General features: G+C 38.8%; 1 protein-coding gene across 1 annotated transcript in view; it reads left to right on the top strand.

Annotated features, from left to right (window-relative positions):
• The window catches only part of LOC135502097 (ankyrin repeat domain-containing protein 50-like), a 357,552-nt gene that overhangs the window by 192,532 nt on the left and 148,114 nt on the right, over positions 1–16,906 (top strand). The window contains exons 9-12 of the mRNA XM_064794655.1: positions 6,180–6,278; positions 13,647–13,745; positions 14,132–14,230; positions 14,663–14,761. Coding sequence (XP_064650725.1) covers positions 6,180–6,278; positions 13,647–13,745; positions 14,132–14,230; positions 14,663–14,761 — 396 coding nt within the window. The remainder of the gene's footprint in view (positions 1–6,179; positions 6,279–13,646; positions 13,746–14,131; positions 14,231–14,662; positions 14,762–16,906) is intronic.

Below are 16,906 nucleotides of genomic sequence, written 5' to 3' on the forward strand. Positions count from 1 at the left end.
ATTTTAGTATATGGAATACAAAACAATCACACAAGCTTACTTTTGCTTTCATCGAAGAGCAGTTATTAGATATTTGCAAATGGCGGCCCATCATGAATATAAGTTTATTTTTTAACGACAACAACACATTTCAAATGCATTCAATGATGACGTCATCCTCCACAAAAAGGTTGATTCTGGAACTACTGGCAAATTGCTATCAATAAAGTCAGCTGGGACGAGATTGGCAGTTGGGAGGGTATAAATCGTGGAAGGATTTCATGCGGTACTTGCACAGTGATTCCACGGTTTAGTACTGACTATTCCAAGGTTTATCACTGGTTACATGGTTTCACTGATTCCAAGCTTTATCAACTACCCTTCGGTAATACCTTCGGCACACCCCCTATTTCGCTTAAATAAATGATATATACTATCCACTGGCGACAAAACACAAGAAGACTATTTATTATGATGTTTGTAATTTTGATGTTTATGTAAGTGATGACGCTTTTTCAAAATAAAAGAAAGTGATATAACTCCGAAATTTTTATGTTTGGTAGATAAGTCGGATTGTTTACGATTGGAAAAAAAAACCCTGGTGTTTTGCCAGAATCAATTTAACATGGCAGTGTGGTTTGCAAAAATCGGGTGTGGGGTTTCGATCAACCAACACTTGAACCACAGACTATAATCCCAACATCACATATCCTGGTTACTACATAGATGACTCAAAAATAAATGTTTTCCTGATGCAGGTTCATGATTTAGAATACCCCCAATGTTTACTTCAGATTATAATGCTGGAACGGCTAACTTCAAATACGATGAGGGTTGGATCAACATAAACATATTTTTGAGGTTCTCAAACAGCCACACGTATCATGATTTTTAAGTCGTAGGGTTTCTCAAACCCCGGTATAGAGAGACTTAACGATTCTGTCCGAACATATGTTTACTGCATACTAGGGGCCCAAGCACTCAACAGAACTCCGATTACTGGAGCAACAGGAACTGAATTTGATGCCCAGAAAGAATTTACCAAACTTTTAAAAGACTCAGTCAACAAACACGCCGACGTTCCTACCTCAATTCAAAGGTACCAAAAATCAATTGCTGAAACCCACACCAGATTGGATTATATAATCGCCCCGGGTTTATACATCATTGGGTCTAACATGGTCTTAAAAATCGGGAACATAATGAATTACAACAATAATATTTTGATAGCACCACTAAAAATGAGTATTGGGAAAAAATGATATCAATCGCAAAAAGAATACTGCGCTTCCTTTAATGAAAGGTCCACCCCTTAAGACTTACAAATTGAAAGCCACGGGTAAAAAAGGTCCCGATGGAGCACGAAGTGACACATACGAAGTATAGCGAAGCTCGAAGCTCGCTCCCGGAGGAAACTACACCAACACCACCTACACAGGAACTATAATTAGATAACTATAATTTGTATGCCACCTACAAAGACCTGTGGCTGTCCAATGAGGAGAGGGAAAACCGAGTATTTCAGGGAATCCAAAGCAGTAACCTCAGGCAGCTTAGGTCGGGGGTATCTTTGGTTACCGTCACCGGGGAAACCAGCAATGAGAAGACTTTGAAAGACGTTTTTGACAATAAGTACAAAATCCAAATTGACTTTGATTTGCTCTCAACCCACGCTCCGTTTTACAAATTTCCCATTCAGGAAGACGTTATACTTAGTATGACCTTGGTACCAAAAGAGGATGTAATTTTTGCAACCACAACTGCGAATATGAATTATCAATTGAAAAATATATGTATGGAATATGACACTGTTACAGATGAAAGAGTTGCGAGGCAATCACAAAATAGTTATAACTCTGGATTTTCGGTATTTTACGATTGGATAGATCATTTGAAGATAATAAACGTGGAGACAAGGAAACAATAATTAATGAAAATATCAATTTTCCAAAAAGATCCATCAAAGGAATTTTGTTACTATTTTGAACCTCACACAACGACGGTGACAGAGATAGTGAAAAATTCGAAAACCCAGGAATTTTCAAGTTTGAAGGTTGCGATCGAGGGAGTGGCTAATAAAATATACCCCAAAGGAATGAGGTTGTTAGATCAATGGGAAGAGGCGAAAAAATATTTCATGTCGGAAGATATTAAGGAAACACACGACTGTAATTTAACTCTTGAAAAGTATTTGGTGATGAGAACTATTTTGGGTTGTGGCTTGATCTTAGAACCACGGAGGACAATTATCTTCATTGAAGTGGAATAGCTTTGCTAAACACAAAATATGGAATTCAGTTGGCTATCACAAAAGATGGGACTAAGGGTCCGTACAAAATGCACATATTAATTGTTTCAAACGCACAGTTGAATGTTCAAAATTCCCAAATAATGAATTAGGTGAAACCAGTAATGAATTAGGTGAAACCCGTAATGAATTAGGCTAATTTTGTGGTTTATAAATGGAGAAAATTGACAAGAAAGACATTGTGAATACGCTTGATAGAAGTTTTGTTTTATCGGGAAATACGTAAGGTTACAGTATTGTGATTCGCAGGTTTTTAAAAATGAAAATCGGGGGTCCCAGCCAGGCCGATATCACTGAGTTTCTAAAACTTGGTCTGGTAGTTACACTTGGTAATTTATCCGCAGAATATCTATACGATAGTGGTATCATACCGCGGAACCGAATGAAATAAATCCCTGGATAAATCTCCTTGATAAAATGTCTGTCTCATCATTGTTTATTTACGAACCTTTTAATGCCATTATTTCTGGTTGCACAAATTGTGGAAAAACTCACTTCGTCTTAGATTTGTTTAAGACTTACTACAAAGGAAATTTTGAAAATATCATTCTGTTTTGCCCAACCTTTGAACACGATGAAACCTATAACCGAGATTGGGTTTTCAAAGATAAAAAACTCATTATTTTTGACCCCAATATTGTTAAGAATAATCGGAATAAATCACTACTTGCTGCCATGGAAGTTTACAAATGTTCAAACACACTTTTCATTATTGATGAATACGCCAATTTGCATGACAGTAAGAGAAAATCAAGCGAACTTTGTAACTTGGCATTTTCAGGAAGGCATTATGGAATCACTACTTGGGTTTTGGTTCAAAAATACAACTCTATTGTGAAGGATTTTAGGGAAAACATTCGTATGCTGATGATATTTTTTAACAAAGATTCAATGAAGATGGCGTTACAGGAAAACGACATACAGTAATTCCCAAATGTGAAAGGATGAAATTTTAGATCTATTAAGAAAAAACAGGTCATCAAAACTGATTTTATTTTGGAATTTCCAAGATAATTTTTAGTTCTTAAATGAGCAAAGAATCGCATAGCAGAGAATCGCATATCAGAGAGTCCAGTGAAGATTTGATAGATGCCATAGTGTCCTCAACACCTACTTCGCAGCATTCTTCGATGCCCGCTAGCAGTCAAACTAGCAGACAGAGTAACTATGAACTAAAGATGAATAAAAATCACAACCCAGTCACCCCTAGTCAAAATCCAGTCACCCCTAGTTAAGTATTGTCTAAACAAGGTACACGCGCAAAGGGGGATCTAGAGATTTTAGTTGCCAATGGAAAGACAAATGAATTCACTGGGAAGCAGTTCACTTTTAATGATCTTGACTATATGTCAGAAAAAGAAATATTAAAGTATCACATAATTTATCAGAGCAGCTTATCCTCCAGAGTTAGTGACACATTTAGCAAAACGGCCATCAAAGTATATTCCTCCCCAGCTGGGTGGATTTTACCAAATTGTGACAGAGATAATCTGTACGAGGATCTTAGAAATGATTACATCGTGATGATTGAGTTGGATAGGTGGACTGGTTTTCTCAGTTTAAAATTGGGGGGTCTTATGGCCGTTGCCACAACTAGTTGACTCACTCTCAGCAATTGTAACGTCGGAAGTAGTGAGAAGAACACACAACGAGAGCCAACAGGTATTGAAAATTCTCATGAAATAAATGCAGAGTGGGCAACAGGAAACTGCGAACCCCGAAGAGAAAGATGTAACAGCCTCTGAATCTAATATACCACCTACTTCAGTTCCCAAAATACAAATATCGCCAAACAGATTGCTTGGTCTCGTGAATTAGGAAAACGTTCCAGTGAGCTCTAAAGAAAAAAAAGATGGATCGTATTAACGGAAAAATGATCAAAGAATTACCACCAACGGGAGTTGGCACTCCAGCTCCAACTTCTGAAGGTATAACCCGGGGGGGGGGGGGGGGAGATGTTGACTATGGAGATAGTACGAAGTATGCTAAAAGCTCATTTAATTATTTGTGGTTGACAATACCTTTTACATTCATTATGGAATATTTTTATGTAGACAAATGTTTGCCCCCAGGTTTTCTCCAATTAAAAAGCAGACAGTAGTTCTAGTGATTTCAGCAGGGGGAGGGATGGAACTCTCGAGGGAAAACAAAACATTGAATAAAGCCACATCTATACTCCTAATGGAATAAAATAACACCAATGGTGGTGAAACAATACCTCACTTGATATTGTTGGTTCATAAAAATGACACCAGATCACGCTTGCATAGGTTTATATCCATGACTCAGAAGTAGGGCATGATTCTCCTATAAGACAAAAGTGACTTACATTCGCCCACTACCTTATGTTTACAAGCCCTATGCTGAATTGATTGAGTTAATCTGCGCGCACAACAATGTGATATGTTTGTTTTCTGACTGATAAAGCCATTCACTGATGTATTTATCTATTTATGTTATTTTTAGAGATGGCGTTTGTTGGGAAGGTGGGTCAGTGTATATTATTGTCAGTGGTGTGATCGGAACCGGACTTTTAGTGAAATATCTGATGTAAGGGAGGGGTGTTTTTTTTATTTTCAGATTTATTTTGATGTGTGTGTAACCTGGAAATGTTAGAAATGTTGGATATCGTTTGTAGTGACTCTGGGGGACTAACGTTTTTGCATGAGAAGCTGAATTTAACCCTTTATTAGTGAAGTTTTTTAGAAAATTAGTGTTAAGGAACTTTAGTGGTTTTTTTGGAGGATGTAGAGTAAGGGTATATTGCTGGTCGGTTCCCAAATTAATCATTTTAGAGTTGGCAATGGGGTACGGAGAGCTTGGAAATCATTAAAATTTGAAATTTTTAATTTGGAGCAGCCGATTTTTGCATTTTTCGTTCGCTAAGCTTGTTTTTTCGGGTTTGTACCCCGCAAAATACCCTTACTCAGGTCGCTCCAAGTGTCACTTGAGGACCATTTGGAAAGTGTGGAAAATCGACCACACCGATGATCAAGGACATTGTGAGCGGATCGCCAGGTGGAAAGTGGTCAGGATGATCATCCTCGGCTAGGAAAGGAAGTCGGGGAGGGGGTAGAGATGGTAAATGATGAGCTTTAGCAGTTTGTTGAGGAGATTGAGTTTTCGGAAGGAGAATAGGATGATGATGTTATTGATGATGACGTGTAAACCCCGTTTGGATAATAAAATTGATTGGTAAATTGATAAGCAAATCTGTGATCTTCTTTAATTTATTCGTTGACAGCAAGACTTCTTTATTAGGACATTCTGCAGACCCATAAAGCTGGCTTTATCATAGACCCCAGATTAGAAATTTCTGCTCGACCAACACTATAGGCATAAAATGAGGACGCTAGTTGTATTGTATTCATTCATTCAGTACAGGACTACCCCCTGTCAATGTTCATGTCTTTTATCCACTGACGTGGAAGGCATTGGCATTGCCCACGAAAAGGGAGTCAATCATCAGCTGTGGCTGTTCTTTCTAATGTTCACCTGCCACCAGTAAAATTGGCCTATTCATTTGGACTTAGTCATTTTACGATTCAGCCGCGCTGATTAAAGTGAGAGAAGACAGTGTATACATATAAGTGAGATGAACCTTTTCGAACAAAGCCCTAGCATGCTGAATTTAGGTCAAATCGCGTTAATTTTCGATTTCTGATCAGAGGAAATATGACTCTGACTTCTTACCGGTACATGTAGTAAGGCATCAAGTTGAAAAGTCTCTTTGTCTAACCGTTACACAACATGCGCCCCGCCCAACGTTGGAAGATGTACGGACAGACAGAATACTGAACAGTTTTCTTTCATTGATCTTAAATTTACTTTGCTCTTATCTATTCGTATATTGCACTATTTGATTATCGATAGTATGTCTGTCCTTTTTCAGAACGGTTCGACGGCGCTTATGAAAGCCTCTTGGAGAGGTCACCCAGACGTGGTAGAGAGTCTATTGAAATATCACGCAGAGGTCGACAAGCAGGACCAGGTAATACACTGAAAGTCCTCTTCATCCAAACATCCCTAGAACAATTGTAAAGCGGAAGGCAAATGATGTAGATCCTGTTTCTTGGGACGAAATCACCTAAGACAACCTAGTAGAAAGGGTTTAACAAATAGAGCCTCTAGGAATATGTTAGGCGGTCATTTGAGTTTTAAAGAGAGGTTCTCTGTTCTTAATATGTTACCGTTGTCTTATAGGCGAGATAAGCCTGATATCAATTCCTTAGATTATTGTTTATGAATAAGAGAGATTTCGAGATTTCAAAATATAGACCTTTCAGAGAAAGAGGTCTAAGTGACACACTTGTCATAAATGGTACTAGATGCAGAATGGAGACTTATTGCCGGTCATTTTTATGTCCTCGTCGCAAGACGGACGTCTTGTGGTATGTTCTGTTGTGAATCGTGCGGTGTGTGTCCCGGCTATAATTATAGAACACCTAGAGATTTCACTCATTTAAAAAAAAGAACAGGAGCCTGGTAGAACAGGAGCCTGGTATCAGGACAATGAGGAACCAGCGCGATTTATCCGCCGCCTGGCGCTGCAATCGATCATACCAAAACTCTCCATTTCCAATGCATTATCATGTTATTTCTGAGCCCGAAAACGATCGCTTATTTTCGACCGATTTCGGCGACGTTTGCATCTTCCTGTTTTAAATCTATTGAGCTATCAGTTCCTTAAGATAATTGTGCGGAAAATATGCGCGATGCCAGTTATTGGGCACGTTTTCTGTTGTTGAAATCCTGTGCAAAAATGTACGCAATGGTTTCCCGTGATTGACTTCATACGACGTCAACAGACCAGAAAATGACGTCAGGCGTCGATTGTGGCGCCGCCACTGGCATTTATCTTAACACCGGTTCCTCATTCCCCCCATTTCACCCTGGTCAATTGCTCCCCGACAACTCCCCCTAGGCAATAACCCCCCAGTCAAATTAACCCCTAGTCAAATTGCCCCCCAGTAAAATTGCCCCCCCCCCCCGTGAAATTGCCTGCCGTAAAATTGCCCCCGCCCAGTAATAATTGCCCTCGTTGCCTTAAAAAAAGTTCATGTTTATTTTTTATTAATGATACATGTATATCATTGTTCCTGTTGAAAAGAAAATGACGCTTTTCTTCCAATGGCTCGGAGACCTCTCTTACTATAGATCTATTACTTCCTAAAGCATTTGTGCCATTTGGCTATATTCTAATACCAGGATGTTGAGAATGAATATTGGGCCCCTAACTGATTTTGAGGAATCCCTTCCCCGGGCGGTTGAGAATACATTGACATTCAAAAACCCCATGGGATGAAGCATTTCTAGCGCATTTTATTAGACTGGATGAACAAAAGTAAATGTTTACATTTTTTACTTGGCAGGGGGTTATCCAGGGGCAATTAGATTGGGAGGCAATTTTACGGTTGGCAATTTGACTGGAGGGCAATTTGACCGAGGGGTGGGCAATTTTACTGGGGGGCAATTTTTCTGGGGGGGGGGCTATTTTACTTGGGGTTATTGCCTAGGGGTAATTGTCGGGGGGCAATTGACCGGGGGGGGGGGAGAATTGTCCTAGAGGCTGGTACAATGAGTTCGATATCCGGCGTGATCTGACTTACGCTTTGGCCACTTGGGGCATTATGCGAAAACAGAAAACATGCCATAACTTTGCTGATATTGTTCGCAGCTTGCTGAATTTTTGATGGCATATACCTCTTGAGAGGGAACATAATAAATTCTACGGGTTTTGACCTTGACCAGCTTTTCAAGGTCATAGAGGTCAAAGTTCTTGACAAATTTCGAAATTTTCACATTTCGTAACTACTAAAACTATTGATATCCAAATTTCTGTACATATGTACCCCTAGGTGACAGTAACTCACAGACCAACTTTTGATCTCGTATCGGGTGGCCCAGAAAAAACGAGTACACTTTTTAAACTAGCCTAATTCAAAAAGTGTCGTACATATCATTCTGATATTTTACAGCTAGTAAGATAAGGTTGTTTAACAACTCTACGCTAAATCGTAGGTCAATAGCATAATATTGGTGAAAATTATGGATTTTTGAAGATTTTCGGTCAAAACCAGAAATGCCAGTCTGAGAAATCACATCAGTTCATAACACTTGTTTTCATCTGTCGTTACACTGCGCTTCCTACCACTACCAGGCTTTCTTTTTGTTGATCCAGTCTCTTCATTATGTTTCTCTGCCCTTAATGATTTTTCCGTAAGGACCCCCCCCCCATTTTAGCCCTTTCTGTGGGTCCATTTTATCAAGATTGCCTAGGGATTATGAAGTTTGTGTATCTCCGGAATATTTCCCCCGCTATAGAAATAAAAGATAAGATATTGTGCAGCGTCGCTTTTGGGAATGAGAGAGTTCGCCAGCAAATATATCTCTATCACAAATAGCTTTTTAAAATTTTTAAATTGACTGAAGAATAACGATTTTAGAGCTATAAAATTAAGGCATCGATCTCGCCTGGTTCTAATCGTTTGATGAAGCGCCGAGGCTTTGCCGATCAGTTAGCGTACCCCAACCTCTAGCAAGTCGCTTTGTTTTGTGCATCCAGACTGATCACGCAAACGTATTTAGTTGCCGTGCGCAGTTGTACTGTAGAACGGAAAATATCCGTGGCATATAATTTTTGCGAATGCCTCACGATGGACACATTATTCGCAGCAGAATATTTTCGCGAGTGAATAATTTTTTTCCACAAACATTTTAACTGTCTATTTTGACTCTAGACTCTAAGCTCTTCGTGTATGAGGACTGTGGCATAAAATATCCCCTACTTAATATGATGTGAGCAATAATTAAGCAAAGGTTGTTAAGTTGGGTGTAATTATGACAAGTGCTAATTGCGCGGGGTATACACGTAGGCTAATTAAGATGTATGCAGTGCCTCTGTGTAAACATGGCAGCAATGACATGAATTTCAAGCTGAAAGCAAGATAATTTCGCGGCAGAATATTTTCAAGAGCCTGACCTACTCGCGAAATTCGCGAAATATTCTGCACGCAAAATTTTTCCGTTCTGCTGTATATAGTGCACAATTTTTTGGAACTGTAAAATTAAAATTATTCGTAAAATTTACAATGTTTATACTTTAAATGGAATTGCAAATGTTCGGGAATAGTGGATTTTACTTTTTTATCCTCATGAATCTAATCCAAAATTAAATGTCATCGATTTTTGAAAAGAGGATCACATGCCAACTATGTGTTGTTATGTTGACTATATTACAATGTTCATTGGCTGCGCTTTATTGTAGAATAGGTTTAAGAGGTTTTGTCTGGACTCCAATTAAAGGGGCATGTCCGTGAAAGAGGAATGTCCTCTTTACTTGTAGCTCTTCATTTGTAGATTATGCAACGAGTGTGTTCACAAATCCTCTTTTTGTTTCACTACTATGATAGCTCATATATTCATCTTCACACAAACCCAATCATCAGTCAGTCAAAGTTTGAACAAAATTAGCCAAAACACAAAGCGTCCTTTACTGAGAATACAGTTTGTGTCATTTCACTAGTTTTTTTAGTTTCTTTGTGAAAGTGGGGTTTATAATTTTTTCTACAAGATAATGATATCTAGGCAAAAAAGCATACATGTTCTTGTTCAGGATATCAAAGTAATCAAACTGGCAGTGGTTTCAAAAAAAAATAGGCAAGATTTCGACCAATATTGAAACACTATATTTTGTAGATTAATGCAAAGAGAGTGCTACAAATCCTCTTTTTTATAAGATAAGACATTTCACTGCAAAAACTGCTCGTATATTGATGTTATCACAGACCTAATAATCAGTCTGTCAAAGTTCTAACAAAATTAGCCCAAACATAAAGCGTCTTAAGAACAAAAATTACTTTTACAGTGTTGGTAAAATTGTTGTTCTTAAAAGTCACTAATTTCAAAAATCAACCATGCTTCCAGTCAGAGTTATCCGAGTCCTACACTAAACAATGAAGTATATATCAAGCATAGTACGCACACTGGTAATTAATCTCTCCCTGGGGTGACACAGACGCATACACAGACGCACAGACGTACATACGCATTGTTTACACACATCTGGTTATGTAATAATCACACAAAGCAGCAGTGAACCGTATCCTCAACCCAAAGGAGGTGTTAAACCCTGCTTCCCTCTGTTGGATTATTAATAGGGAGGGCGGCTGATCTATGGAACAGCCTCCTTGCTATTGTTTGGGGTTGAGGAGAATTATGCTCACGCTCGGTCGGGAACAATGGACGATCTTGAGGGAAGATAGAATAAAACCCGAATCTGGATCAAGGGCTCCAGAAACGTAATGAAGCGATCCACCGAAGAAGTATTCCATCCTATCAGGAAATTCACGTACAATTCTCCTTGCTCCCCACCCTTTTTCGCTGAAACTTGCCTCAATGACAGCGTTGTCGGCTTCTAGGTAAGCCATCTTTACAGTATCCACAGAAAGGCATCAAGTCCAAAATGAGCGGGATTTCATCCTGATCAGTCCAACGTCAATATTTACAAATATTTTGACGCATGGCACTTGATTGACAGGTGTCATGTGGTCTAGACGCAACGGCGTGTCCGCGTCTGGAACGTGCGTCCACGCACATCCATTGCCGGCAAAACATAATTTCAGAATTTGTTTTTAAAGTCATGCTTTTTTATACCATTGGAGCTACGGGCCTGCAATTTTAGGTGGTTGTCAAGCATAATTATCTTACTACCTGTGAAATGTCAAAGTTATAGATACACTAATACCTTTTGAATTATTCTAAGTTAAATGGTGTACTCGTTTTCTCTCGGCCACCCGCTATCATTCCTGGTTTGGCAACCTGGGGGTGCTATGCAAAAAAGTGTAATAACTCGCTTAATATTGGTCGCAGCATGCTGAAATTTTAATAGCATGTAAATCTTACGAAAGGACATAATGCACCCTACTGATTTTGACCTTGAACTCACAAGGTCACAGAGGTCAAATATCTTGTCATATAACGAAATGCGAACATTTCGTGACCACTGCAGCTGTTGATCCCAATCTCTGTACATATGTACTCGTGACGGAGCGGAGATTTCGGCTATTGCACGGGCCTGGTCACAAATTAGAAAAAGACTGCTGAATGTATAATTATTTACAAACGGAATTGAATTCGGCACCTTCAATGTACAATTTCTCCCTACAGAGACCAGCAATGAACTGCCCACACCCAGTCCAGCTCCAACTAATGAATCCAAGAGTTATATAAGTCTATATCCATGAGTACTCACACAACGTCCTGAAGTTACCAAAGTCCTATTCAACACACTCAAGCCAAAGGTGTTATAAAGAAAGGAGTTATAAAGAAACATAAAAAGTGTGATTACATGCCGATGGATGATCGGATTGGTTTCATCTTACTGTGGGACTGGGATGTGAGAGCCGGGTAGGTGCCTAGTGATTTTTGCCCCCATCCGATATTTGGTATGGCCACTAGATGGCCACCTTGGATTTTGCAGTCCGGATTGTAACTGCTGTTTGTAAAAAGCCTTCACTTGACTCTGACATTCTGAGCAATTATCGCCCAGTCTCTAACTTATTTTTCGTTGTGACGGTAGTTGAGAAAGTCGCGGTTGAGCAGTTTATCGCACTCAAGCGGCCTTTACCCACGGATGCAATCTGCCTACAGAAAGGGGAACAGCACTGAAACTGCTTTGTTTCACGTGGTTAAGGACCTACTTACTGCACTCGACCAAGGCGAGGAGGCTGTGCTGATTCTCATCGACCTCTCGGCCGCCTTCGACACCATAGATCAGGACATATTGCTGTCTAGGTTGTGAAACCGTTTTGGGGTCACCGCGGTGGTACTCCAGTGGCTCGAGTCTTATTTAGAGGGTTGGATACAATGCATACTACTCGATGGTGTTCGGTCTCGTGACGCACCTCTCGACTGTGGTGTACCACAGGGTTCGGTACTCTGGCCAATCCTTTTTTGTTGTATATTGCTCCCCTAGAGGACATAATGTTGAAGCATGGTTTCATGTCATATGCTGACCACAGCAATCAGGTATACGCTGCACTGAAGCCAGGAAATCACCCCGATGCTGTAAGATCCTTAGAAGAATGTGTAAACGAAATTCGAGCGTGGCTTAAGGAAAATAAGCTCAAATGCAACGATCCAAAGACAGATATCCTACATCTAATATCTCGTTTTCGTCGGTCAAACCAGAGCAAAGCACCACTCATTGTCAATATCGGGGAAACAGCAGTCCAGTCAAAACCATCTGTAAAGGACCTTGGTTTTACTCTTGACCAGAGACCCTCTCAATGAGAGACCATGTTAACAATGTCTGTAAGGCAGCTTCTCTTGCTATCTGGCGAATCGGACGTATTCGTAACCTACTCGACCAACAGTCAGACGAACAGCTAGTCCATACTTTTATAACATCTCGGCTGGACTATTGTAACAGCTTGCTATTCGGCCTTCCTGACGCGTACATCAACAGACTACAGTTAATCCAAAACTCAGCTGCTAGGCTTGTTGTGCGTGTCAGGAAGTATGACCACATCACCCCGGTTTTAAAGATACTCCACTGGCTGCTAGTCAAATAAAGATGTGTTTTTAAATTTCCACTCTTAGCATACAAATGTTTTTAAATTTCTGCTCTTAGCATACAAATGCACCAAAATACCTTTGCGACCTTTTGGTTGCCCACCAGCCAACACGAACTTTAGGTTCCTCGTCAATGGGGCTGATCGTTCCTCTCAATACAAACACAGTTCTACGGTGCTAGGGCGTACTCAGTCAAAGCTCCCCTTCTGTGGAACGAACTGCCTCCACACATCAGGTGTGCTGGCTCGGTGGACAGCTTCAAGGTCGCGGTTAAAACTCACCTTTTTAAATCCTTTTAAATGTTGTTTTAAATTTTTTTTTAAATCAATAATGTTTTATATTGTAAAGCGCACTGAGGTTTCACTGAAACGTAGTGCGCTATATAAGCACTTTTTATTGTTATTATTTATTATTATTTTTGATTTGACCTAATTTTCATTGTCGCATAGGTCAAATGGCGTAATAATAATTGTAAGATGAATAATATACATACGTTTCATTATGTTCTGATGAGAACTTCAAAATATAATTAAGTATGAAAAACTTTATTAGGGCAGGATACACGGTATGACCTCACTAAATCTAATCAGCCGGATAGTGCCGTAGACTCGTTTTTCAGTGGTGTATGCTGGATCTCCAACTTTGAACGTTCATAACTTCCTAAGTTTTCGAGATGTTTTCTTGAAACAAGAAGCAAACTACTCCATTACCTTTGGTGTTCCGGAATAAAGTGTGCCATAAGAGGTAATTGTGTTATGCCTTGAATATGTTTGTCTTATTTCAGGAAGGCATCACAGCGTTAATGATCGCCTCTGAGATGGGATACCTTGATGTCATAGGTGTGCTATTGAATGGTAAAGCAGATGTTAACAAAGAGAAGAAGGTAATATACCAAATGTCCACTTAATCCAAACTTACGAAGTAGTAGGCGAATGATGACGATATGGAATGATGAACTTAGAACTGCTTAATTTTCGGGTGTTTTATTTTGCTGATTTCACAGATAATCTAGATTTGCGAAAATAGAAATCACATAATAATTTTTTTGGAATATTGAACGGACCTCCGAAAGAAATTTCCTAATCTGCCAGTCGGATTTTTTTCCAGGAACACATTTGTGAGTTGCGAAAATGAATAGGCGCGATAAATTGGTATCTTAAAGTTCGGACACTGGATTGAATCGTTATTTTGAATTATTTTCACTTTAGACTCTTCTGTTTTCGAAAACCGTTATTTTCGATTATCATTTGTTTGTCTATCTTGTTTAAGAATGGCATGACGGCGCTAATGCTGGCCTCCCAAAAGGGTCACCGCAATACCGTAGGTGCTCTATTGGAAAGACGAGCAGATGTTGACAAAGAGAACGAGGTAACACATCTAAAGTCTCCTACATCCGCACACTTTTAAATTATACGTTTACTTGATAAAGCAGTAGGCGACTAATCAGTGAAGTTATGTTATGACGTAAAATCAATGAAGTGTTTGCTTTTTGGGGCATTTTCTTTTCTGATTTTGCAGATAACCAAGATTTCCAAAAATAGTATCGCCAATAGATTTTGTTTAATTGAAAAACTCGAAAGAGATTCGCAAAACTCTACAATTTGAATTTCATTAAGAACCTATCGCAGGTCGGAAATATACAAGTATACAGGTGCAAAGAATTAACAATACACATCTGCTTGGTGACTCAATTCACAAACGACCTCAACTTCATGTTTTAAAAATCTATTCGTCTATTTCAATATTTCAATATTTCAATATTTCAAAATTTGATTTTTTGTTATGTCATTCTTCCTTCAGTACGGCCAGACGGCGCTCATGATTGCCTCAAATGAAGGCCAAAAGGAGGTCGTAGATGCTCTTTTGGAAGCTAAAGCACATGTTAACAAAGAGAAGAAGGTAACGCCCTAAAAGTCCCCTACATCCGAACGTTAATTCCTGATAAATCATTAGTCAATCACCATGATCACGCAAATGCCAAAGATGCAGATATGGAGTGAAGTTAGTTTAATCGCTTATCTTTTTGAGGGAGGGGAGGGGGGAGATTGTTGCAGATTTGCGCTTGACCTCGGATCAGGGAGTGTATTTTTTCATGAAAGATATCGAAAATCGAAAGAAATATATATTGTCTGCCAGAATATAGTTTTTATTTTCCCGGAAACTAATTTCAATCGAAAATGATTAAGCCTTTTTACCAATAGTCTATTTGATTGAATCCGTTCAAAGCAATCTCAACATTGGCTTCTTATCTATTTGTTGATTTCGATATACTATCATCGACAGTATTTCTGTTTTGTTTCCCGACGGCTGGACGGTGCTTATGATCGCCTCAGCTACAGGTCACCATGATGTTGTCGATGCTCTATTAAAATTCGGAGCAGAAATTGACAAGGGGAGGAAGGTAATGCTTAAATTAAGAGCTAAATAAGATGTAGAAATGGTGTGATGGTCAGCCTCTGTGAACGTCTTTATTTTGTTGCGCGTTTAATGTTACAGATCTTGCAAATGACCATTACTGACATGACCAAAAGAAATATTGTGATCCACCTAATTATAATATTTTTCCAGAAACATTTGCGAGTTGGATATGAAAAGGTGCAAATGCTCTTATCTAAGTTGCATTCGATATTTCATTACCAAAAGTACTTCTGCTTGTCTTCTAACAAAGCGGCCAGACGGCACTTATAATCGCCTCTAAAAAAGGTCACCTTAGTGTCGTCGTATTCCAAGCAGTCCACTCAATCTGAGCCTGTTTAAAATCAATAGTTGATAAATGTGTAGACGGGTGATGCAGATGTGGAATTATTTTCAGTTTGTGAACGGCTTTATTTTTGGGAGCGTTTTAGTAACATATTTTTATTGCACGTGGCAGATAACTTTTATTGACAAAACTAAAAGAAATTTCATAATCCGCCTGAATAGAAATTCAATTTTTTTCAGAAGCATTAGCGAGAGGCTATGATCTTTTCGTAAATTTTAACATTTCATTACCTACAGTACCTGTGTCTGTCCTCTTACAGAGCGTTCTGTAAATCAGAATTTAGAAATTGCCAAGTACTTTTTTGGAAGAACACCCAGCGTGTGAAAAAAAATTTGTAATCCACCAAATCATAATTTAGAAATAATTTATGGCAAGTCACAGCGAAAAAAATCCAACCCTGGGAAAATACTCGAAACATTCAAAAATTACATGTTACATTTAAACAATTATTTGCAACATTTCGAAAATTACATCAGCAATTTCAAAACTAGATGCAACCCGTGAAAAATACATAGCAATTTTGTTTTTAATATTCAATCTTTTGTCGTCAAACATTTATTTTGCTCAACATTATTTTTCGTTCAAAATTTTTTCGTCCAATATTTTTTTTGTCCAACATTTGTTTTCGTTAAGCATTCATGTGACCAAGCTACAGTCACGTGACCTCATAACTGATAACGTACGGGTAAGTCACTCGAGGTGGTATACCTTTGCGCATGTGCCAACTTATTATTTTTTGAATGGATCGAACACGTGTATTTGTTTAAAGTTAGAACTTTGAGTATTCTGGTCAAGTCTAGACTGGTACGGTCGTCCTGCCGAGTCCGACAGTTGTGCCAGTATGTACCGAGCTTTATAAGTGCGATGAAGAAAATAATTCTTGAAATAAAAATGTCTTTTATGGCATTATAAGTACAACAGATCAAGAATTTACAATTTTTCAAGTGATTTGAACGCATACTTTTCTTTAGGGCCCATCATACGAATTAATCCCGACGACATCAACAACATGAGCACCGGCGTTGTTGTTGTCGTTATTGGTAAGGTTAAGGTTAACTCTTAGGACGACTCCAACAGGTCTGACATGTCATCCGTTATGAGGTCACGTGACTGTAGCTTAGTCACGTGAATGTTGAACGAAAAAAATGTTTGACCAACAAAATTTTGAACGAAAAAGTGTTGGACGAAAAAAATATAGCTATGTATTTATCACGGGTTGCATGTAGTTTTGAAATTTGTCGATGTAATTGTTGAAATATCGCATGTAATTTTAATAATGTTGC

This window comes from Lineus longissimus, chromosome 18 (assembly GCF_910592395.1).
Source record: "Lineus longissimus chromosome 18, tnLinLong1.2, whole genome shotgun sequence".
Taxonomy (NCBI): domain Eukaryota; kingdom Metazoa; phylum Nemertea; class Pilidiophora; order Heteronemertea; family Lineidae; genus Lineus; species Lineus longissimus.